The sequence below is a fragment of the Crinia signifera genome, chromosome 5, assembly GCF_055691185.1.
Source record: "Crinia signifera chromosome 5, ASM5569118v1, whole genome shotgun sequence".
Lineage (NCBI taxonomy): Eukaryota > Metazoa > Chordata > Amphibia > Anura > Myobatrachidae > Crinia > Crinia signifera.
This window is the reverse complement of record NC_139221.1, coordinates 10,650,381-10,676,920: the sequence shown is the minus strand read 5'-3', so window position 1 is coordinate 10,676,920 and position 26,540 is coordinate 10,650,381. Positions and strand designations below refer to the sequence as shown.

The window sequence follows — 26,540 nt, the reverse complement described above, 5'->3', positions numbered from 1 at the left end:
TGAACCGCCCCAGTCAGTCCATCCTTGGATGCACCGTATCAGAAATGGGAAATCCTGGGCAGTGTCTGGGAGGTGCCTATTCGGGACTATGGAAATGGCTCATCTTGTGGCTGGGAGTGCCATTGAAATGTTTGTGTAACTGATGCTCACTTGAAGGCCATTCTCGGATGGAAAAACATGCACTTACCAAAGGCTTGAGGCAAGTTTCCATGGTACGACCAACAGGCGCTTCAGTTGAGTGTTGGGCCATTGGACCCTCGGACGCACTCTTGTACATTGGGGGGAGGGCTAGTACTGGCGTTTTTGCAAATACAGCAAAGGTGCAAAAGTGTGGCAGCAATGTGCGTTGTACTAGGGTGTATACATGTTACATCTGCCCCACGCAGCATGGGTTTTGTCCATTTGCTTTCAAAATGTGACCTGCGGTCAGGTCTGAATAAGGCCCTAGGATAGACACTCCAGCCATCATTGAAAACACCAGTCCGTTGGGTTTTAAAATTAATACATATTTAATTATCAATATATAGTTAACACATCTAGCAATTTACAGGTAACACAATAACTGTACACATCGCGTCTTGACTAGTGTGCTGTCATTAGAAACCGGTATAAGACTTTGAGGTCACGACAACAGTAGCAAAGCGATAACAACACTGTCCCGACAACTTATCTCTGAAAATATATACTCTCACTAATATATACATTTATTCATAAAATAAATAGTCATAAAAAAATCATAAAACTTAAAAAAAAAAAGGTGATAATGTCATTTGTACATAGCTTTGGATCTTAATATACATTGTACGTGCGTTTCTGGAGGAAGGACTAAAGTGAATGATGGGAAAACAGGTGAATAAGCCCCCAACAAGTCGACGCCATGATGCGGTGGTCCTAGTCATGACAACATGGTCATTATAAGAGGACATCTAAGGACGTTCGTATTTGCATATTTCTCATTCTCCTCACTCCGCTTCACTTTTTTATGTATAAAAAACATCAAGGACATTGGTGATGGACCTATATGGACATATGCTGTGAATTATATCTCGGAGATCTTCGCCTTCAATGGCGGCACGCTGCTGATTGTTTTCCAATATAATTAAGACCTGTCTACAGACTGCGGAAAAAAAAATAATAATACATATACATATATATATAATTATATATATCAGAAGATGAATTAGTATAAAAACTTCACATCTTTTTTTTCTTAAAAAACTAGCATCTAAACAATTTCTTTCATAGAAAGAAAACAATGATATATTGTATAGTAATAGGGTGGATAGCAGCATTTCAAGGGAAGAAGAATTGACTTTTGAGTAGTGCTTTCCCGCGATTCGACCAAATTTCCTGCTTTTCGGAATCGTTCAGCTCCCTCGGGTTCCGAAGGTCTCAGTCATGTAACCCCACATCAATACTTTGCCAAAACGATTTGTTGCAAGAGATAACTACGGGTCAAATTATAGATCAGGGTGTAGCCAACTCGAGTCCTCGAGTGCTACCAACAGTTAATTTTTTCCAGATCTCCTCACAGAATCAGAAGTAAATGATTAAAAATGTGTCAGTGAGTAATGAATACACCTGTGCACCAGCTAGGTTTTCTGGAAAATGTGATCTGTTGGTGGCTCTCAAGGACTGGAGTTGAGCATGTCCTTTGTAAACCATTAGGCTGGTGACTTGCAAGATTTTAGAATTATATAATGAGGTTTACAGTAACCTACTCGGGGAGCAACAGTATGTTGGCCTGAAGGATATTGTCAAGGGGACAGCTGAATGGGCAATCCAACACAAGAACACAGAACTGAGTAGTTTTGTGGGCACACAATACAATGATGGGATATTCAGTAGCCTAGACACATTGGTTAATTATAATGGCCCCTTCTGCTTGGAACCGCTTATCTCATGCCCATGATGTGACCATCATAAAAAATGAGTAAATTAGTTAAGTGCAGTGTACAACCTACTGTAAGCCATCTGCAACAATTTGTCATATCCCAGATATTGCTTATTAATGTATATTTTGGTCAAAGAAGTCATGCAGGGTTGGAACCAACAGACACCAAGATTCACTGCCACAAACCTCTCTCATGCTGGTCACTCATGTACCCATGCCTCGGTCTACCCAACTGTACTCGGTCCACAAAGACTGCAGACCATGACTTTGTCTACCCAACTGTACTCGGTCTACAAAGACCTCAGACCATGCCTCGGTCTACCCAACTTCCACCCTTCATGTAACCTTGTGCCCCATAGAAATACCCTTACTTATGTACTAACCATTGTGCCCTGCAATAATAATGGCAATAGCAGAACTGCTAAGGCCCCCGTCCACCTCCTGGCTCCATAGTCACTACACCACTAGCCCATAGAACCTTGTGTCAATAAGGAAATTCGGTTCATCCCAAGAAAACGAGGACTCATAGACTTAGGTTATTATGAAGGATGGGCCGTTCTCTCCTTGAGGAGCTCAAAATTAATTTCTTGGCATGGTACAAAATGGGCAGTGGAGATCTGGAAAGCTTCCACTTGGAATGTAAGATTTTTGGACTTTTGTTTATTGGTGAGAAGAGAATCTCCTCCAGCAAACGGTAACTTGGAAGCTTGGCTGCTGGACCTGAGTGGTCTACAGTCAAGTGCGCGCAGAAGGCCAACTCAAGGAATTTCCATTGAAGGAGGAAGCTGTTGGACTTATATCAGTCGTACAGTAACAAGTCTTTGTAATGTTGAAAGGACTCACTGAGTCAAGCCTGAATAAAACAGACTTAAGTTCATGGTTTGGAAGAGTCTTGGATGCTGCTGGCGGCTTATTTGCAGGTGTGGACATCGTATACCCGCAAGCATTCCTGGCAGCTTACGTAGCAACACCAGTGGAAAATGCAATGACATTTTTCTTTCCTCTTTTCAGTCCTCGTGTTGTGCCCCCGTCCACAGCATAGAAGATCGCACCCATCGATGCCATGAGAGGTCACGTTGCATATCCTATCTCGGGTTCCGAAAGACCCAGTCTCTGGGTTGGGCTCACAGAAGTTGGGTGAGCTCTCATAGTAAATTAGATCTCGCTCTGTAGGGGGCTTAAAGAAAGTATATTTTGGCCGAAGGGTCTCAACCCAACCGCGGGATTCCCGGTGCTTCTCCACAACCATTTCCGAGGCGCTGTCGTATTTGTCCTTCAAATAATCACCGATCATCCTGAAATCGGGTTGCGACCACCAACAGGTCTTCACCTCACAGCTTCCGGACAGGCCGTGACACTTGCATTTGAGGTGTCTGTGATCCGTGATTGACTATACAATAAAAAGAAAAGAAATAACTTTAAAAATGCTTAGGTCCATGAAGAGTATCACTGACCGAATGACAAATTAAAGCCAGGATGTTCAATTTTGGCATATTTTCAAAGAATATAAGAAGTTAAACACCTCAGCTGAATACAGGCAACAAATTTACTAAGATGCATATTCTAGTTCACATGGGATGTTGCTATGGGAAACCACTCAGATACTATCTATTATCTTGTAGAAGGTGCTAAATAATTAAGAAGTATATTCTGATTGGTTGCCCATAGCAACATACCATGTGAAATACAACTCCCATCTTAGTAAATTTCCCCCTTAGAGAGAGATAAAGTGGACAGAGATGAAGGAGATTGAAACCCACTCGTAACGGGCTGAATTTGTTCCCATCCCCGATGGTCAGGTTTTGCGTGTGTGCATGCTCAATTATGTATGCAGTTAAGTCAAGCCATTTGCTCCATAGTGGGCTGGCAGGGTGTGGGCAGTGGTGGTTTTTGCCTATGGGCTGAAGCCCCCCCAGGTAAAATCTGCCACTGTGCTCTGCCTTAAGTGAAGCCAGATGAAGTCTGTGAGACGGCTTTGGCTTCACTGTGACTGGCAGTGACTTCCTATTGGAGGTACGACCTGCCAGTCACCCAGGGACGTGCAGTCAGGGGAGGCAGTGCCTCACCTGTCATAAATGATTTTAAAAAAATACAAAGATATTTAAAACACATATAGTGTGCAATAATTATCTTATTTGTAATTTTTTTTTAAATAATTTATGTGGTGGGACACTGAGGGCAGGCTGGGAGGCATCGGGAGCTGTGCCTCCTGCTGACAATTAAAAATTGACAGCAGCGAGGGGCAGAGCTTAGGATGAGCACAAATAGAGGCTGAAAAGCCCATTAGAAATCAACGTGAAAGCGGCATCGACACATCTGCCTCAATGACAGGGCTGTCACTGAGACAGATGTGATAGGCCAGCAGATACAGGCTGTCATACACTGACAGCCCGTATCCGCTCTCAGATCCGGCCCTATCTGCCGGGATCAGAGCCTGCAGCAGCGGGACCAGCCGGGGGCACTCATCACCAACACCCCCTCCCCAGAAGGTATGACCCACGGGCAGCGGCGGTGATAGTAGCGGGCAGCGGCGGCGGTGGGAGCGGGGCTGGTACACATCACAGCACACATCCCTGTCCCCTCCCCAGAAGGTATGACCCGCGGGCAGCGGCGGTGATGGTAGCGGGCAGCGGCGGTGACGGTAGCGGGCAGCGGCGGTGACGGTAGCGGGCAGCGGCGGTGATGGTGGTAGCAGGCAGCGGCGGTGATGGTGTTAGCGGGCAGCGGCGGTGACGGTAGCGGGCAGCGGCGGTGACGGTAGCGGGCAGCGGCGGTGACGGTAGCGGGCAGCGGCGGTGACAGTAGCGGGCAGCGGCGGTGATGGTTGTAGCGGGCAGCGGCGGTGATGGTAGCGGGCAGCGGCGGCGGTGGGAGCGGGGCTGGTACACAGCACACATCCCTGTCTTCATAAAAAGCAGGGGCCGGGACGGTAGCTATCCGGATCCTGTGTGCTAGCAGCATGCGGTTGCCGGCTGCACTCGGCTGTTCTGTTGTACAGTAAGTTTAACTGGCCGCTGCTGCTGTTTATGCTGTTTAATATATATATATATATATATGTATATATGTGTGTATATATATGTATATATATATACATACACACATATATATATATATATATATATATATATATATATATACACACACACACACACACACATATATTCATAGGAGAAAATGTCTCCTATGAAGTCTTCTGTCAATATCAGGGTGCTTGGTATCAATCATAGCCTCACCAGTGGCTGACCTCACCGCACGTCACTGCAGTCACCCAAGGCAGTCCAATTGGGGGTGTTCCCTCCCTCCAGGACACCTGTATATGGGCTATATGTGCAGTAGGAGGATGATACTTCACATGCCCCCGGACCTGGAACCCTGAATATGCAAGAGCAGCCCATAGAGGCTGGGAGCTAGCGCATGCGCAGTACTGCCCCGTTGTGGGGACTTGGGAGCAGCGGGGACCGGAACCAGGAGCACAGCGACAGCAGGGGGGGGGCTGCATCGCTAGTATCAGCCAACACTGCCTGTTAGGGGCTGGTTGGTTGGTACCTTATCTCCGTCCACTTTATCTCTCCCAAGCTTAGTACATAGGGGATTATTCTGGTTCACTCCTTCTGGCAAATTCCTTCTTAGATGGACAAAACCATGCTGCGCTGCAGGTGGGGCAGATGTAACTTGTGCAGAGAGAATTATATTTGGGTGAGTTATTTTGTTTCTGTGCAGGGAAAATACTGACTGCTTTATTCTTACACTGCAATATAGATATCACTTTGAAGTAAAACCCCACCCAAATCTAATTCTCTCTGCACAAGTAACATCTGCCCCACCTGGTGCTTTATTACTCTTCAAGCTCAGAGAGCAGAAGAGGCGGGGCCCCGGACAGTGGGAGGCAAACCCGGCAGCTCTGGGCTCTGCAACTTTAGCCCCACCCCCACCGTGATGGTAGATCCAGCGCAGACCATCAGAATGACATATATATATATAGTGTTCATTCTAGCACCCGCTAGCTTTGAAAACCCACGCAGTTCCTCGTCCCCGCCTGGGTTGTCACTGTCTGCTGTGGTGTTTCTAGCACAGGTCTGGTTTGCATGTCAGTGCTGATATACAGACCACACTGTGCTAGAAGCACTACATCAGACAGCGACACCCCAGGCAGTTAAGAGGAACTGCGTGGGTTTTCAAAGATAGCGGGTGCTAGAATGAACACTATATATATATATATATATATATATATATAATATTTCATTATTATAACAGCACACCAGAACTTTATCTGGGACCATAATGGGAGGGATCACATGCAAAGATCGTACCGTTCTTCCCGCCTCATTGTTGTGCCTGTTCATCGCCGAGCGAGCGTCTGGCCTGTTTTCTCTGGCGTCGGCAAACTCCCGAGACACCATGCTCCCGAAGTCCATATCTTCGCTGCATCCGCCCCACTTCCAGCCTTCCCCCGGGGGTCCCTTGTGATGGTTGTCACATCCGCAGATGGTTGCAGTCCCCTCAGCGCAGGCTCTGGTTACAGAAAAGGCCACTCCAGCTGAGGCAATGGCGTGGACAAAGGCCGACTCTCTTGTCGCTGTGAATGAAGGAATTTAATGAATTAGATTCTGAGGTAATGGGTGGTGAGAATCGATGGCCCTCCAGCTGTTGTGAAACTACAAGTCCCATCATGCCTTGCCACAGTTTTGCTATTAGGGCATGCTAAAACTGTGGCAAGGCATGCTGGGACATGTAGTTTCACAACAGCTGGAGGGCCACAGTTTTGGACAGGCCTGATCTAGAGTATTATGCATTTCATTTATTTATTACCGTTTTTTATATATATATATATCAGTATTATATTATTTACTGAGGATACAGCAGCCACTCCCTGCCTCAGCAGAGCTTACACTCTATATTCCTGACCACACATACAGTACACACAAGTTACACTATAGATCAAGAACAGTATAATCTTTGGACTGTGGGTCGAAAAGGGAAATCCTCTGAGGAAACCCGTGCAAGCTCGGAGAGAACATACAAACTCCCTTCCACCATCACTCCCAGAATCCTCCTTCTACACCCGGGTGGCCTACTTTCTAATGCTTCTTACACAGGTTTGTCCTGTACTTATCCTGTCCGTATCTACATGGAAAGAGGCGGATGGCGGTGCAGGGTACCTACTGCGGATTTATGCTAGTCCCATAGTGGGTGGGTTCCACGACTGCAGATATAAGGCACAACTGGCAAAACCATGCTGCACTGCAGGTGGGGCAGATGTAAAGTGCACAAAGCTTTAGATTTGGGGGGGTTAGAAAATTGCACTGTAAAAACAAAGCCATCTAACATATGTGGGATACATGCAAAACCATCCTGTATTTACCCTGCACAGAAAAAATATAACCCACCCAAATCTACCTTACATGTCCGTGCGTCTCTTTTAGCCAGCCCGTAACCATCCATGGACGCCCCTCCCATCTCAGCTATTGGGCGCCCAAATCCATGCTGCGCCTATTTATGCACAAAATCCGGATGCATCAAAAAATTATTTTGTTTCTGTGCAGGATAAATACTGGCTGCTTTATTATTACATTGCAATATAGATCTCAGTTTGAACACACCCCACCCAAATCTAACTCTCTGCACATGTTACATCTGCCCCACCTGCATTTTGTCCATTTTGAGGACAAATTTGCCCTGTGATCAGCTCTGAATTAGGCCCCATAGTCGGTACGGATACAGTTGGAAACCTGTATAACAATATATTAAGCAATACCCAGCTCACTAATAACTTGTACAGCTGTAATTACACCGCACTGTGGATCCCTCTCCACGACACACTTTGTACCCGGACAATAGCGCTTAGGAACGAGTGCTAAAAATATCGTTACCCTCGGCTGAACCCAGAAAATTTCCGGATCATCCCCAGCACCACCGGCAGCAAATCCGCAGGGCTGCTGCCTGTAATGAAGCGATCAGGATGGGATACAGCCGACGTCGCTGCCAGGAATTACAAGCGTTCACAAGAGCAAATACAACCATGACAGCAAATATTTCTCGCTGAGAGCGGAGCGAGGACAGATCGGGACTTGCTGGGAAGGAGACTACAAGTGCATGGCTTTTATACAGCAGCCTGTCCTGTTCCCAAGCCCTCCAGCACTGAAGGGGTGTGAACGGCATTTTGGCTGAAGCCAAGTAAACATACCTGTGTAATGCACTTAATGCCCGGGCACTGATCCATGAGGACAACTGCGGGATTGTAAACATGGGCAACAGGCGGAGGATTGCCAGGAGAGGAGCTGACGGATGCTGACCTTCCGGGCCCTGCATCATCGCTAAAGGGCCAACAAACGGTTTTCTCGGCCCTTCGGCGAGATCGATTCGCCGGTCTCTGCGTCACTTTGTGATGTGCAACATCTTGTAACGAGAATGATTGATTTATTATCAGAACAGGGGCAAGAGACACCTATGGGGCCCGATTCTCTGCCAGGATGCACCCGGGTGCCTGCAATATCCCGTAACCCGGGTGCCTGCAATGTCCCGTAACCCGGGTGCCTGCAATGTCCCGTAACGCGCACATAAGATGCGCTATCTCTCTGCACGTGCTAATCCACCTCCCTGTCCTGGGTGTGGATGCAAAGGTCTACATGAGTTATTAAAGTTTTTTGGTGTCAATGTCAATACCTGTCGACACGGACTCCCATTAGTGTAGCGCGTACCCTTGTCTTACTCGCCATGCTTGAACGTAGTGCCACATTGCACATTGCACTCAACCAGAGTCCATGTGGATGTTAAAGTATGCAATAGTCTCAAAATAAAAAAAAAAAACTAATGTCAACCTTTCCACGTGTCAACATTTTGCTTGCATCAACCTTTTACCAAGAGTGACCTTTTGCATGTCGACATTTTGCCCATGTCAACATTGTCCATGTTGACCTTTTAGTGTCGACCCATTGGCTGTAAACCCAGACACTATACATCTATGCACAGTCTTTCGTTAATTAGCGATTATAATTGTCCAGCGTGCAAATCTGTGCGATGAAGTCTGAATTACCCCAATGCTCCAGAGGAGCTGTGATGGGTCACAGGGTCGACACAACTAGGGTCGACGGTCAATAGGGTGACAACTATTGGTCAACAGGCAAAAGGTCGACACATGCAAAATGTCAACATGCATTAGGTCACCCATTGACTGTCGACTGTGGCATACCATTATATTATAGGCAGCAGCCATCTCAGGGGAAGTAACACGGTGATGTGCAGTAGCTCCAGTTTCCCTCCGATGCCCACACTAGGATGATACTGCGGGTATTGTGTCGGTATACGCTGGCACAGCAGTGTGCACAGAGCTGCTGGAAGCCAGAGGAGATGCTGACAGCATGTGTCACCGGAGCTGTCCCACCTTCCTATACATTACCTGTCCCGCTAAGTCCTGCTCCTTCCTATCCTTTATCCCACTGATTATCCCTAAGTGCACTCACAGGGCACAGCGTGGTAATGCATGGCGTGTAACGGGGAGGCCTGCACTGAGGAAGCAGCCTGCCAACCGCCGTATATACTGTGTATGTGTCTATATGCTGTGCCCGGGAAGGATTACAGTGCAGGCTACAGTGTATGAGGACAGGATGATGTGAGGAGGGGAATGGAGGCAGCAGGAAGCCACAGACTGAGAGTTATATAGTGGGAGGAGCAGGGTCCCCAGCAGCACAGAGTATATCAGGAGATGAGTGATGTGTCAGTGAGGACAGGGTTGCATGTGACAGGGGCAGTGACATGATGTGAGGAGGGGAATGGAGGCAGCAGGAAGCCACAGACTGAGAGTTATATAGTGGGAGGGACAGGGTCCCCAGCAGCACAGAGTATATCAGGAGATGTGTGGTGTGTCAGTAAGGACAGGGCTGCATGTGACAGGGGCAGTGACATGATGTGAGGAGGGGAATGGGGGCAGCAGGAAGCCACAGACTGAGAGTTATATAGTGGGTGGAGCAGGGTCCCCAGCAGCACAGAGTATATCAGGAGATGAGTGATGTGTCAGTGAGGACAGGGCTGCATGTGACTGGCAGTGACATGATGTGAGGAGGGGAATGGAGGCAGCAGGAAGCCACAGACTGAGAGTTATATAGTGGGAGGAGCAGGGTCCCCAGCAGCACAGAGTATATCAGGAGATGAGGGATGTGTCAGTGAGGACAGGGCTGTATGTGACGGGCAGTGACATGATGTGATGAGGGGAATGGAGGCAGCAGGAAGCCACAGACAGAGTTATATAGTGGGAGGAGCATGGTCCCCAGCAGCACAGAGTATATCAGGAGATGAGTGATGTGTCAGTGAGGACAGGGCTGCATGTGACAGGGGCAGTGACATGATGTGAGGAGGTGAATGGGGACAGCAGGAAGTCACAGACTGAGAGTTATATAGTGGGAGGAGCATGGTCCCCAGCAGCACAGAGTATATCAGGAGATGAGTGATGTGTCAGTGAGGACAGGGCTGCATGTGACAGGGGCAGTGACATGATGTGAGGAGGGGAATGGAGGCAGCAGGAAGCCACAGACTGAGAGTTATATAGTGGGAGGAGCAGGGTCCCCAGCAGCGCAGAGTATATCAGGCGATTAGTGATGTGTCAGTGAGGACAGGGCTGCATGTGACAGGGGCAGTGACATGATGTGATGAGGGGAATGAAGGCAGCAGGAAGCCACAGACAGAGTTATATAGTGGGAGGAGCATGGTCCCCAGCAGCACAGAGTATATCAGGAGATGAGTGATGTGTCAGTGAGGACAGGGCTGCACGTGACAGGGGCAGTGACATGATGTGAGGAGGGGAATGGAGGCAGCAGGAAGCCACAGACTGAGAGTTATATAGTGGGAGGAGCATGGTCCCCAGCAGCACAGAGTATATCAGGAGAGGAGTGATGTGTCAGTGAGAACAGGGCTGCATGTGACAGGGGCAGTGACATGATGTGAGGAGGGGAATGGAGGCAGCAGGAAGCCACAGACTGAGAGTTAAATACTGGGAGGAGCATGGTCCCCAGCAGCACAGAGTATATCAGGAGATTAGTGATGTGTCAGTGAAGACCGGGCTTGTTCATACTAAGTAATTGCCATTTAATGACAGTGAGGAAATGGGGAACAAGGTGGCACCCCTTATGCCAGACTGCAATGGCTGTAATGACAGGCACAGATACTTCTGATTGAGCAAACACAGGGTCAGCAGTGTCCTGCCCTTTGTAAGTGACTCTTATTGCATTAAGCTGCCAGAATTCAAGTGATACATGTGAATTGTCCCCACTGCCGGCTGCACTGTGCCGGGGATCCTAGAACGCCACGACAAATAAATGAGGATTAGGGGTGAGACGTCTGCAATGTAGCGCCTTGAGCAGGGGAATATCTCTTAGTGACAAGTAAAAATTGGAAACAAAGTCCCTGACAATGGGATTGCCCTGAACCCACCTGAGGATGGAATGTGAGGCTGATGACATGTGACAATACCCCTGTCACCCTGCCCGGGCCGGTATGGCAAATCGTCCTTATTACCTGCTGGGTGAATGAATCTCCCTTTGTGCTACCACTGTCACGCTGCATTACCCCCACAATGGCCCCAGATATTTTATATGAAATTCACCCTCAGCAGTGATTAGCGAGGACCCTACTAAGTCATAGCAACCTAGAAGTATGCATTCTAAGGGCCCCGTGCTCGTCCCAAAGGGAAATCCCTATTCAGATGCTTTAATAAAACAATGTGCAGGGCGTGTGAATTGCGGAGGGCATTTGCACTTTTCTCTTTAGCTTAATCTCATGGTCTCCGAGATATTGTACTTGGAGCATATACCCCAGCGGGGCGCGGGCTAAGGTCTCCCGTCATCTCCTTTTACAGACCCTCTTTCTGTGAGTTAATAATATACTGGTGTGATTGCCTCACACAGAAAGGAGGAACACGGATTTATCAAAAGACGGGACCTCCTAACACATCCTAAATGGTAACAGTTTCTGCTCCGCAGGTCGTAGGTCGTAACCTGGATTTCAGGGGCACCTCCCGGCCTTTTTCGGCTCCTTAGCTGCAGACCAAGGAAAATATGGTGGGACTGCGCTGGGTGATAGAATGTTACGAAATGTTATCAGTATTAAGGTAAACGGTAACTAGTATCCTTAATTAATAATTAGAATTTAGTAAACAAATTATTTATAAAAGGTAAAAAATTTAAAAAAATCAGTGATTGATGGTTATGAAGTCCATACGGTACCGTATTTGTGACCAACTGGAAAAAAAAAACAATCAATAATCCAGCTGGTCATTTACAAATATGGACCTTATAACCATTAGTAACTGATTTTTTTTTATTTTTGAAATAATAATTTTACCTTATTTTTTTATATAAATTTAGTTTACTAAATTCTAATTATTAATTAAGGATACTAGTTACCGTTTACCCTAATACTGATGACATTTTGTAACATTCTATCACCCAGCGCAGTCCCACCATATTTGCCTTTGTATTTGTTGTTGGGGAATGACGCCCCCTACTTTTTGTACTGCAGCTTTGCAACCCATTCCCATGATCTGCCCCCCTCTGCCACTCAAATCCCCTCACACGGTGCGTTTGCATGCACGCCCGCTCACAAGCGGCCGCACAGGGAAAAAAATGATTCAACGGGAATTATTATTATTATTCGCAAACAAAAGTAAGACTTAGTTTTATTCCGGACGGAGATGGACGAGTTCTGGGCGGGCGCTGACGTCATGTGATTTCACCTGTGCACAAGGCCATTTCTATGCACGTAGTTGCACACTGCTGCTTTTGCGTCTCTTGCTAGACTCCCTTCTGTGACTTCATACTAATGCCAGTAAGAGCCCTTCCCTTGGTGTACGAGTGCGCCAGGGCCGGGACACCCGATTTGTGCGGCGCCAGTCGTAACGATCAGATGCACCATCGGCCCTTCATGCTTGTACGTATGTGGCAACGCAAGTGAGGCAGCCTCCCCCAGAAAACAATAGAGGTGCAGACCGGGGGCCAACGCAACGTCTTCAGCAACTGTATACACATACGCAGCACCTACGCAGTAACGTGGGACACCGGCTCCCCAAGTCTATGGTCACACAGACTGGCCGCAGAATTAGCGACACAGGCACCATGATTCTCTGCAAACATGATTCGCAGCTGATGGCATATACTGTATATATCTATAACACATCATTCTGTATTACTCTCCCACATCACACCCACTTCCCAGGGCAGGAGGGGTGGTACTTGATGACATCATAAACACCATCGGGTATCTTCATGCCCAACACTTTATAAACTTAGCCATAACGTAACACTACAAATAAAGACACAAGCGCTGGCGTTTCAAAACTTGAATGTCAAATTTATTTTGACAATTTATTATAGACTATCAAAATGGTGGCGGCACCAAAGAACGGTAAAGAAAGTGGGGTAAACATCACCATACCATACACACACCGCTGGTGATCACTCTCCCAGCACCACCACTCTTGCAGATGGTGCGGCCATCTCCCGTGCAGAAGCATGGCTCAAGACAATCGATGTCGGGGAGAGCGCACCCACTATCTACAAACTCACACAACTACTCAAGATGTCCGTTCTTTACCGCTGCCAAGGAAAAGAAATAGGGATGGGAGGGTGGGGATTCACAAGAGGAAGATCACCCTAGCACGTGATCACTTCTATCCTGCCTACTCCCTAAACATCCTGATCTACTAGCTAAAGTGTCAGCATGCCAGAATGGTTATGTCTAAATTGTAGTGGGCTAAAGGACCACCTGACCTCACAGGGGAGGAGAGGGGGTGGAGACAGGAAAAGCAAGGTCGGAAGAAGGGTCCCAAATGGACCCTCGCCACGCTTCGGGCACGGTGGCTCGCTCCACTTCGCTCGCCACCTGGTTACTAAAGGCAACCAGTGGTGGCATGGATAGTGAAGGAGTAAGCCCCCAGCCTTGCTCCTCCCCCTGGGCGTGAAAGGTCCTTTAGCCCACCACAATTTAGCATCTACCATGCCAGAACCCTTCAGTGGTTTATGTCTCCTCACTGCTAATTCAGCATTCTGATTTTCATATCTCCATTGTAATGAATGGTAACCCCAGAGAACATGGTCGGGTTGTGAAAACTGCGTCCGGCACAGATGTACATATGTAATGCGGATGGAGATTCCACAGAAGCATTTACAGGGACAATTTCTTCTAAATCTTGGACTAGTTCTAACAAAAATATCCTTGTGATGTGTGATCCTGTGTGTATCAACATTCACAATAACACAATGCACCTGACATTGTAATATACAGAGCCGGCCTTAGGCATAGGCAAACTAGGCAATTGCCTAGGGCATTTGGAATGCCTAGGGGCATCAGCAGCTTCTGCTGATTAAAATGATATGCAGCATGCCTATATTCTGTGTGTGAGTGAGGGTGTATTTCGCATGATATAATGTGAATAAAGTTGCACTACTGTGCGGCATAATTTGAATTGGGGGTGCTATTGTGTGGCCATACCCCTTCCCAGCAAGAAAACACCCCTGTTTGGGCTGCGCACTGAATGTGTGCACTGTTTCTATTTAAAATATTGCGGGTAGGAGCACCAAAATGATGACTGCTATGATGAGGGTTGATGGTGCTGGGAAAGGGGAGCAGGGTCAGAGGCGGAATTAGTGGCGGTGCTAGGGGGCACAGCCAAAATCTTGCCTAGGGCGTCATTTAGGCTAGGGCCGGCTCTGGTAATATACAGCATCTGTCCTTTATTAAACAGCATCCAGCACAAAAGATCACACACCGAAGATCTCACATAATCAGTAGCAGTCACAGTTGTTGTTGTTTATGCCACCAATCCTTGCCAATTTATGGCGATCTATGGATTCCCACCTTAAAGGCTTACTTGCTAATAGCATATAAATCATATCCACTCCTACTCATTGTAATATGTGTAGCACCTCCCACTCATTGTAATATTTGTAGCACCTCCTACTCATTGTAATATTTGTAGTACCTCCTACTCATTGTAATATTTGTAGCACCTCCTACTTATTGTAATATTTGTAGCACATCCTACTCATTAAAATATATTCAAATGAAAGGAGGGTGGTAGCTGGAAGCTGGCTGCTCCACTTATGTACATATGGGAATGGGTTAAATAAGAAATATATATATATTTTTTTTTTTTATAAAGGGGTGTAAAAGAGGGTACCCAACCCACTCATTATAATATACAGCACCTGCGATTCATTAATTTATAATATATAGCACCTGCTATTCTTTATAATATATAGCAATTGTTATGCAATATAATGCACAGCAAATACATCTCATTATAATACCACCTGCTACTCATTATAATATGTATAGCACTGCCTACTCATCAAAATACACAGCACCTGTTACTCATTATAATATATTGCACCTGTTAGTCATTATAATACACAGCACCTGCTACTCATTATAATATATAGCAATTGTTACACAATATAATGCACAGCAAAGACATCTCATTATAATACACAGCACCTGCTACTCATTATATTATTTATAGCACCGCCTACTCATCAAAATACACAGCACCTGTTACTCATTATAATATTTATAGCACCGCCTACTCATCAAAATACACAGCACCTGCTACTCATTATAATATATAGCAATTGTTACACAATATAATGCACAGCAAAGACATCTCATTATAATACCACCTGCTACTCATTATAATACACAGCACCTTCTACTCATTATAATATTTATAGCACCGCCTACTCATCAAAATACACAGCACCTGTTACTCATTATAATATATTGAACCTGCTACTCATTATAATATATAGCATCTGTTAGTCATTATAATACACAGCACCTTCTGCTCATTATAATATATAACATCTGTTAGTCATTATAATACACAGCACCTTCTGCTCATTATAATATATAACATCTGTTAGTCATTATAATACACAGCACCTTCTGCTCATTATAATATATAGCATCTGTTAGTCATTATAATACACAGCACCTTCTGCTCATTATAATATATATAATCTGTTAGTCATTATAATACACAGCACCTTCTGCTCATTATAATATATAGCATCTGTTAGTCATTATAATACACAGCACCTTCTGCTCATTATAATATATAGCATCTGTTACTCATTATAATACACAGCACCTGCTACTCATTATAATATATAGCATCTGTTAGTCATTATAATACACAGCACCTGCTACTCATTATAATATATAGCATCTGTTAGTCATTATAATACACAGCACCTTCTGCTCATTATAATATATAGCATCTGTTAGTCATTATAATACACAGTACCTTCTGCTCATTATAATATATAGCATCTGTTAGTCATTATAATACACAGCACCTTCTGCTCATTATAATATATAGCATCTGTTACTCATTATAATACACAGCACCTGCTACTCATTATAATATATAGCATCTGTTAGTCATTATAATACACAGCACCTGCTACTCATTATAATATATAGCATCTGTTAGTCATTATAATACACAGCACCTTCTGCTCATTATAATATATAGCATCTGTTAGTCATTATAATACACAGCACCTGCTACTCATTATAATATTAAGGGTGACATTCTATGGGATGCGTTATTTTTTTTTTTTGCGATTTTTTTAGCAAAAACGGACGAAATTGCATGTTTTTCCATTTTCGCATATTTAATGAGCTGCGAAAATATGAAAAAAGTGCGATTTTGGCCAACAAATTTGACATTCTGGAAATGCGATGGCTGTTTTTCGCAGCACATCGCATCCAGATGTTTTCGCAAAAGTATACAAATCGCATATTTAATGGTATGCGATTTGTATAAATGTGTCTAAAATTCGCCCAAAGATCAGACCAGGTTCTGATGGGAGAATTAGCCAGAACCCTGCACAGATCATTGAGATCTGTGCATGTTTCTGTTGGAAAAAAAGGGTTAAACAGTTTTTAAAAAACAAAAAAACTGCGCGGGGTCCCCCGCCAGAGCATAACCAGCCCCGGGCGCATTGAGCCGGTGCTGGTGACATAAAATCACGGTCCCCGACAAATAGGGGTCCCCTTGATTTAATGAAACCAGCACCAGGCTCAAGGTCCGGTGCTGGTTTACCAAAATACGGGGGACAAAATGACTAGGGGTCCCCCGCATTTCAAGAACCAGCACCAGACCCAAACAGCCAGCAGGGTAATGCCACAGCCAGGGGACACTTATTATATAAGGTCCCGTGGCCAAACATTATCCCCCTGGCTGGTCAGCATGGGCAGGGGACCTGGGGAAGTGGGGACCCCCCCAAAGAAGGGTCCCCCCCCCCCTCCAGGACTTACCAGCCCATGCTGAAAGTCCGGGGCTGTCCCCGATGCCCCTGGGCATTGGGCTGATGCAAAGTGTAAAAAAAAAGATTAAAAACTATTGTTTTCTACTGTAGAACTATGAGTCCCAGCAAGCCTACCCCGCATGCTGGGACTTGGAGAACCACAAGTCCCAGCATGCGGGGCATTAAAGGGCCCGCTGGCACTTGTAGTTCCACAGTACAAGAAATAGTTAAATAAAACACACACCGACACCCAGAAAAATAAACGTTTAATACATCCACAGCCCACACATACTGATACTTACCTACCTTGAGCCCGTGGGTCGGTCCCTGGATCTGGGGTCTGGGGCTACAGGAGTGAAGAGTCCGGTTCCGGGGCCTTGGTCCTGGTACCGGGGCTCCTGGGCTGAAGATTCCGGGGTCCTGGATCCGTAGTAATCCTAAGGGGTACCTGAGGAAGGAAATCCTACTCACCTGGTCCCCGGCGACGACCCCTGCATCTTCAGCTCCAGACGTGCTGCTCCCGGCTGGTACCCGCTCACGGACTGGAGAGACGCAGAGATGTTCATCTTCCGCGTCTCTCCTCAGACTGATTCTATTGGCCGCCTAGCGGCCAATCAGGAGCCGAGAAACCCCTTAGGATTACTACGGATCAAGGACCCCGGAATCTTCAGCCCCGGACCAGCCCTGAAACCGGACTCTTCAGCCCTGGAGCCCCGGACCCAGGATCCAGGGACCGACCTACGTTCTCAAGGTAGGTAGGTATCAGTATGTGCGTGTTATGTATGTATTAAACTTTTATTTTTCAGGGTGTCAGTGTGTTTTATTTAACTATTTTTTGTACTGTAGAACTACAAGTGCCAGCGGGCCCTTTAATAAGATAAGATAAGATAAGATGATTTATTGTCATTGTAAAAAAACAACCAACATAGTTGCCAACACAACGAAATTTCAGTCTTAGTCCCAGAGAGATACAACAGAAGACAACAGTGTTAACAGTTTAGGTTAAAATCACACACTGCGGTACGAAAGAAGCTATTTTTCAGACGAGAGGTTCTAGCTTTTATACTCCCAGGGCCGGTGCTAGGGTGTCTGGCGCCCTCCTGCAAACCATAAAATTTGCGCCCTTTCACATTGCCATTGCAACAAGCTGAAGCCCGATTGTGGGAGTGTATGCAACATGCGATTCTATGGAGGATCTCAGGTGCATGTACATGTATTCATACACCATCTCAGTGCTGTGTCCGCAAAATGTTGCCAGCACTAAAGGTGCCCATACCCGCTGCGAGATTCGCATACGTTATGGGCTAGATCGCATCACACGGCATGCATGCAATGTGTGTGTGATGCGATCCGAAAGCAGTACAAAAAGTATGTGCAGCACATACTTTTTATACTGTGCGATGTCCGCAGGAGCGCACATCGCATTGCACGCTGCTATTGCAGCGTGTATGGCCACCTTTAGGCACATAACCCAGCCCATTATTTAAAAAGTGTCTAAATTAATATAAAAAAATCTAAATCTAAATTTATAATAAAAGACTCACTGTTATTTTGCTGTTTAACTCTTGTGCAGTCCCTCCTCTTCTATCTGCATAGGCAGGATGCTGAGGATGCCATTACACCCCTCTCGTGAATGAGGGGGAGAAGAGGGGAGAGAAGGAGGAGTTGGAAGAAGAGGGGAGGAGATAGAGGGGGCGGAGTGTTGAGGACTGGCAGTGGCACTGGCACAGCACACTGAGAGAGGGAAGGAAGGGGAGGCAACGCTGCTACCTGTTCGTCATTTGTTTGACAGCTGACAGGCCCAGGAAGCAATGGGTAGGGGGCGGATCCGGACATCCAGGCATTCACAAACAGCGCTTCATGCCTCAGTGCAAGGGTCCGTGAGGAAGAGGGTGCAGGTCGCAGGAGGAGGACAGTGTGTGCGCGGTGCAGGGAGCAGCTATTTATACTGCCGCCCACCAGTTGTCAAACAGGCGCTGTGGGCGGCGTGCAGGAGGCAGTGACAGACAGGGCTGAGGCAACTTTTGCAGAGCAGGGAGGGAGATAGCGCCTTTTCAGCCTGGCGCCTCCCTGCTTTGCAGGAGCTGCTGAGTGGGTAGCGCCGGCCCTGTATACTCCTCAACCGTCTGTTTGATGGTAAAAAGGAAAAGGCCCTGCATGCTGGGACTTGTGGTTCTCCAAGTCCCAGCATGTGGGGTAGGCTTGCTGGGACTCATAGTTCTACAGTATAAGACAATAATTTTTATTATTTTTTTTTACACTTTTCATCAGCCCGATGCCCACCGCCCAGGGGCATCGGGGACAGCCCCAGACTTTCAGCATGGGCTGGTAAGTCCTGGAGGGGGGGGACCCCTTCATTGGGGGGGGTCCCCACTTCCCCAGGACCCCTGCCCATGCTGACCAGCCATGGGGATAATGCTTTGGCCGCAGGACCTTATATAATAAGTGTCCCCCGGCTGTAGCATTACCCTGCTGGCTGGTTGGGTCTGGTGCTGGTTCTTAAAATACGGGGGACCCCTAGTCATTTTGTCCCCCGTATTTTGGGAACCAGCGCTGGACCTTGAGCCTGGTGCTGGTTTCATTAAATCAAGAGAACCCCTATTTGTTTGTCCCTCTGATTTTATGATACCAGCACCGGCTTTTTGAGCCCGGGGCTGGTTATGCTTAGGAGGGGGACCGCACGCCGTTTTCTTTTTTTTTTTTTTCAACACAACGCACAGTACTGAAAATGTGCCGATTTTCATGACTGAAAATCGCACATTTTTCAGGACTTAAAAATCGTCCGAAATCGCACCATATCGCACTTTTTTGCCGCAAATTCGCATCTCATTACATATGCGAATTCGCGCCAAAAAACTCGATTTTTAAAGGTGCGATTTGGTGGGATTTTTTTCTTACGAAAAAAATCGCACCCTATTACATTTCGCCCAGCATCTATTCATGCCCCCACAGCTGCAAAACTGGGGCGTGGCCTCAAGGGACCATTGCAAGTATGAGCCACGCCATGATGTGAGGTGGGGAATGGAGGCAGCAGGTAGCCACAGACTGAGATTTATATAGTGGGAGGAGCAGGGTCCCCAGCAGCACAGAGTATATCAGGAGATGAGGGATGTGTCAGTGAGGACAGGGCTGCATGTGACAGGAGCAGTGACATGATGTGAGGTGGGGAATGGAGGCAGCAGGTAGCCACAGACTGAGAGTTATATAGTGGGAGGAGCAGGGTCCCCAGCAGCACAGAGTATATCAGGAGATGAGTGATGTGTCAGTGAGGACAGGGCTGCATGTGACAGGGACAGGGACATGATGTGAGGAGGGGAATGGAGGCAGCAGGAAGCCACAGACTGAGAGTTATATAGTGGGAGGAGCAGGGTCCCCAGCAGCACAGAGTATATCAGGAGATGAGTGATGTGTCAGTGAGGACAGGGCTACATGTGACAGGGGCAGTGACATGATGTGAGGTGGGGAATGGAGGCAGCAGGAAGCCACAGACTGATAGTTATATAGTGGGAGGAGCAGGGTCCCCAGCAGCACAGAGTATATCAGGAGATGAGTGATGTGTCAGTGAGGACACGGCTGCATGTGACAGGGGCAGTGACATGATGTGAGGAGGGGAATGGAGGCAGCAGGAAGCCACAGACTGAGAGTTATATAGTGGGAGGAGCAGGGTCCCCAGCAGCACAGAGTATATCAGGAGATGAGGGATGTGTCAGTGAGGACAGGGCTGCATGTGACAGGAGCAGTGACATGATGTGAGGAGGGGAATGGGGGCAGCAGGAAGCCACAGACTGAGAGTTATATAGTGGGAGGAGCAGGGTACGCCAGCAGCACAGAGTATATCAGGAGATGAGTGATGTGTCAGTGAGGACAGGGCTGCATGTGACAGGGGCAGTGACAGGATGTGAGGAGGGGAATGGGGGCAGCAGGGAGCCACAGACTAAGAGTTATATAGTGGGAGGAGCAGTGTCCCCAGCAGCACAGAGTATATCAGGAGATGAGTGATGTGTCAGTGAGGACAGGGCTGCATGTGACAGGGGCAGTGACATGATGTGAGGAGGGGAATGGAGGCAGCAGGAAGCCACAGTCTGAGAGTTATATAGTGGGAGGAGCAGGATCCCCAGCAGCACAGAGTATATCAGGAGATGAGTGATGTGTCAGTGAGGACAGGGCTGCATGTGACAGGGGCAGTGACATGATGTGAGGAGGGGAATGGGGGCAGCAGGAAGCCACAGACTGAGAGTTATATAGTGGGAGGAGCAGGGTCCCCCAGCAGCACAAAGTATATCAGGAGATGTGTCAGTGAGGACAGGGCTGCATGTGACAGGGGCAGTGACATGATGTGAGGAGAGGAATGGGGGCAGCAGGAAGCCACAGACTGAGAGTTATATAGTGGGAGGAGCAGGGTCCCCAGCAGCACAGAGTATATCAGGAGATGAGTGATGTGTCAGTGAGGACAGGGCTGCATGTGACATGATGTGAGGAGGGGAATGGAGGCGGCAGGAAGCCACAGACTGAGAGTTATATAGTGGGAGGAGCAGGGTCCCCAGCAGCACAGAGTTTATCAGGAGATGGGTGATGTGGCAGTGAGGACAGGGCTGCATGTGACAGGGGCAGTGACATGATGTGAGGAGGGGAATGGAAGCAGCAAAAATACTTAACTATGTTTTTTACACCCTGCAGATGCCACCTTCTTGGCGCATCTACGTCTGTCACTAAAGACCTGTCACTATAAACCGATGGCCTGGCTGCACCAATCCTCATCACCGTTTCACTCTTTGAACACTAACGTTTTCTGTATTGTATAGACTGGTGCCTCACACAATCATCTCCCGCACATCTGCTGCTGCTGCTGCTGACAGACAGGTCCGACTGGTGCAGTAAATTCCTGCAGATATATTCCAGCTATGCTGATAAATGACAGCCTGTATGGTCTGCTGGTACTTGTTGTTTCCCAGCCTCGGGGATTGGGTATGGCTACATGCTTCTGATAGGAGAAACGACCATCAGATTCCCGTCTGTTGGTAACTTACACAACACCCTCAGAGACGCCTCACAGACTCTGCCATTGCCGTTTCCTAGTTGCCACTGATAGTACCCAGGCGGAAAGCGGTGACACGGGACAGGCCCAGGAATGCACCCTGTGGCCTGATTCTGATTCCAGGAAAGTAACACCCGATATTACCCGGCCGCCATTGATACTATCGGCTACGCTGTCTGTACTCATGTCTTTATTTTGGTAATTTGCTGAATAATGGAATTTGGAGAATGCACACACAGTAGGCAACCTCCAACATAGAACTACAAGTTCCAGAATGTCCTGCTTTTCACAACAGCGCCATTCTCGCCCTGTACACAGGGTACGGATTTCATTTGTATTGGAGTTCGATGCATTTTAAAAGACAATGCCACAGATTTATTATAAGGGCAGTGGGTGGCACTACCCATCAGCTCCTGGCAATTTTCAAACATGGGTATAGTTATTAAGCCTTGGTTAGAGAGAGAGAGAGATAAAGTCTACAGAGTTAAAGTCCCAGCCAATTAGGTCCTAACTGCCATGTTACAGGCAAAAAAAGGACACAAGGTGGTTAGTACTTTATCTCCTCCACTTTATTTCTCTCCAATGCTTAGTACAAAGACCCCACAGACTGTAAGTGACAGGATAGGAACTTAGGTTGTGGTATGGGGATCCCGACGTTGGGATCCCGACTGTTGGTGCTCCCACAGGGGGGAGAGCACAAAGAAGCCCCTTGCGGCACCTAGGAACTTATTGGCTGTTACTATACCTCTTTCTACTTTATCTCTCTCCGATGATTCATACATCTCCCCCCAATTGCCCAATAGAGGATAACCTACCTTTATCTAATACTGGTCCAAAGATGGCAAGATTGTCATTAACAGTGGTACAGTTCCACCTCCGCCCCCGGAATTGGTGCTGGCACTCCTGGATGCCGATTTTGACTCCCTCTGCCACACTGGGCATGATCTCCATGTAATTCCGACAGAACCGCATCTGTTTTGCCACAAGTCCCGGGATGGTACCACATGGAATGGGTTGCGTTCCCAAGGAAGAGTATTGCTGGCCAATTGCTAAAGACCTAAAATAAGAAAGAATATAGATTTATTCTCATTAGTATCGGTTCAGTCCACAGAGAAATCTTATTAATTGTATAAAGGCTTCTGGTCCCCTCACCATTCACTGTGCTGTAATTATCCACGCACACACTCTGCTCAGTGCAACAGACAGCGGTGTAACTATGGTGCTGCAGTCCAAGCGGTGGCTGGGGGAGCACAATGGGCATGGCTGTTTGTATGGGATCTGCTTAATATGTCCCTTCAAAAATGGCCGCTGCCAGGAGACAGATGCTAGAGGTCTTACTGGACAGAGGGATAGATGCTAGACGTCCTACAGGGTGGCATATATCACTACTTGTAAGTTAAAGATTCAGGGTAGCAATATACATATATATATTTATATATCTATAGACATGTAACACCTTGGCAACAAGCATGTAACCCCCTGGCAATGGGCATGTAACTCAGTAGCAACAAGCATATAACAACTGTCAACATGCAAAAACAATAAACACTGGCAATTAATAAGAAACCTCTGGAAACAAGCATGAAACGCTGGCTACGAGCATGTAACCCCTAGTAATAAGCATGTAAGCCCTGGCAATAAGAATGTTACCCCTGGCAACAAACAAACCGTAAAAAAAAAGAAAACCCTGGAAATGAGCATGAAACCCATGGCTAGGAGCATGTAACCCCTGGAAACAAGCATGTAACCCCTGACAACAATGGAAAAAATCCACAATGAATAAGAAACCCCTGGCAATGAGCATGTACTTCCTGGTAACAAGCATGAAACCCATGGCAATGAGCATGAAGCCCGTAGCAACAAATATGAAACCCATGGCTGCGAATGGCAATGAGCAAGAAACCCCTAGCAACAAGCATGAAACCCCTGGCAACAAGCATGTAACTCCTGTCAATGAGCATTTAAGTAAAAAAATTATAATAAATGTATGGATGTAGGGGGCACCAGAATTTTTTTGGGCGGGGGGCACAAAATTTCTAGTTACAGCACTGGATTTTGCAGCAGCGCTCCACCCCAAGGTGACAGAACACGTTGTGACATCACCTATGGGAGGAGGCTTGCCCCCCCTTACCGATTACAGCATTGCAGCCCCCCCTGATTACAGCGTTGCACCCTCTCTGTCTGGGCCCTGATTCCAGCGTTGCAGCCCCTGATTACAGCATTGCAGCCCCCCCTGATTGCAGCGTTGCAGCCCCCTCTGATTACAGAGTTGCAGCCCCCCTGATTACAGAGTTGCACCCCCTCTCTGTCTGGGCCATGATTCCAGTGTTGCAGCCCCCCCTGATTCCAGTGTTGCAGCCCCCCCCTGATGACAGCGTTGCAGCCCCCCTGATTACAGCATTGCAGCCCCCCCTGATTACAGCGTTGCAGCCCCCCTGATTACAGCGTTGCAGCCCCCCCTGATTACAGAGTTGCAGCCCCCCTGATTACAGAGTTGCACCCCCTCTCTGTCTGGGCCATGATTCCAGTGTTGCAGCCCCCCCTGATTCCAGTGTTGCAGCCCCCCCCTGATGACAGCGTTGCAGCCCCCCTGATTACAGCATTGCAGCCCCCCCTGATTACAGCGTTGCAGCCCCCCCCCTGATTACAGCGCTGCAGTCCCCCTGATTACAGAGTTGCACCCCCTCTCTGTCTGGGCCCTGATTACAGCATTGCAGCCCCCCCTGATTACAGCATTGCAGCCCCCCCTGATTGCAGCGTTGCAGCCCCCCCTGATTACAGAGTTGCAGCCCCCCTGATTACAGAGTGGCACCCCCTCTCTGTCTGGGCCCTGATTACAGCCTCCCTGCAGATGCTGCATCCAGCGATTCCTAGGAAAGTAACGATATGCAGTCGACAGTATAAAAGTCGACAGTCAATAGGTCAAACACTATTGGCCGACACATGAAAAATGTCAACATACATTATGTCAACATGTTCAAAAGGTCAACACATCCAAATGTCGCCATGGTTTTTTTCAAATTTTTTTTTTAAAGCAGCGAGCCTTGCGAGGAGACGCGGGACTCTGATACAGTGTCCATGCTGACATTTTTCAACATAGACACCCAAAATTTTTCAAAAACTCATGTCGACCTTTTCCCATGTTGACATTTACCATTACGTATGCCACAGATATGGTTTCCATTCATAAGACAGCAGAAAGTTTAATGCATATTCCTAAGTTTGAGGTTGGCCCAGTTGGCAGTGCCTGATGCCACCTACTAGCTGTGGTTCCCTTACATGGGTACATAGCTACACTTTAGCATAACGGGCGCCTGCAATCTGCTGCTGTTCTGTTTTTAGCTCGGTGTGACTGACGGAATAATATCACGTCAATGTCTCGTTATAGCTCCTGTCAATCAGGCGCCACTACGCCACATAACGAGGTTACGGAGGAAAGTATATTACAGACATAAAACATTGCCAAGATTCCTGGGAGTCTTTCACAAACTGCCCCCAGTGTTTCCATTGTGCACCCGCTTATATCCGATCGTCCAATGTTTATCCCATCAGCTGTTGTGCAGCGTGACCTCATCACCCCTTCAGCTGACTCAGTGATTAAGAGCGCAGCCTGGAAGAGGCCGGACAGGCCCGTCAGAGAGTGACTACAGTTGGTGTAGTCGCTTTATCCCCGTGTTCTGCACACAGAGAATCGGGTTTGCTCTTTAAAAATCCTATAAAATAAAGGGCTAACGCTGCTCCTGACCTCTATGGGGGGAATTCATGCATTTTTCTAGATGTTTTCAATGGAGTAATTCAATTGTTGGGTGTGGTATTCCCCATGCTATTAAGAAGTCCATCTCGGCTTAAGTAAATAGGTCATTAAATTAATTATAGAACCCTGTACACATTTAGGGCTGTCTGTATTACATGTAACGCTACCGTATATGTTACCAACACCAGGAAAAGTGCATATAAAATATACCCAGTCCATCCAATCAATGCAAATGTCTGTTCCTCTACCGATCCCCCACCTTGCTCTGTGACCCTTTAACCACTACATATAAAGTACGGTGATGTCACCCAATAGATGTCTGCTCCTCTACCGATCCCCCACCTTGCTCTGTCACCCTTTAACCACTACATATAAAGTACGGTGATGTCACCCAATAGATGTCTGTTCCTCTACCGATCCCCCACCTTGCTCTGTAACCCTTTAACCACTACATATAAAGTACGGTGATGTCACCCAATAGATGTCTGCTCCTCTACCGATCCCCCACCTTGCTCTGTAACCCTTCGTAACGAACTGTGATGTCACCCAAGAGATGTC

General features: G+C 47.2%; 1 protein-coding gene across 2 annotated transcripts in view; it reads right to left on the bottom strand.

Annotated features, from left to right (window-relative positions):
* Positions 1-516: 516 nt before the first annotated feature.
* WNT3A (Wnt family member 3A) overlaps positions 517-26,540 on the bottom strand; it is a 152,979-nt gene continuing 126,955 nt past the window's right edge. For both annotated transcript variants that reach the window (XM_083186675.1, XM_083186674.1), the window contains exons 2-4: positions 23,044-23,285; positions 6,205-6,470; positions 517-3,284 (exon numbers count right to left, since the gene is read on the bottom strand). In XM_083186675.1, the coding sequence (XP_083042801.1) occupies positions 2,805-3,284; positions 6,205-6,470; positions 23,044-23,200 (903 nt within the window). In that variant the 5' untranslated portion in view covers positions 23,201-23,285 and the 3' untranslated portion in view covers positions 517-2,804. The remainder of the gene's footprint in view (positions 3,285-6,204; positions 6,471-23,043; positions 23,286-26,540) is intronic.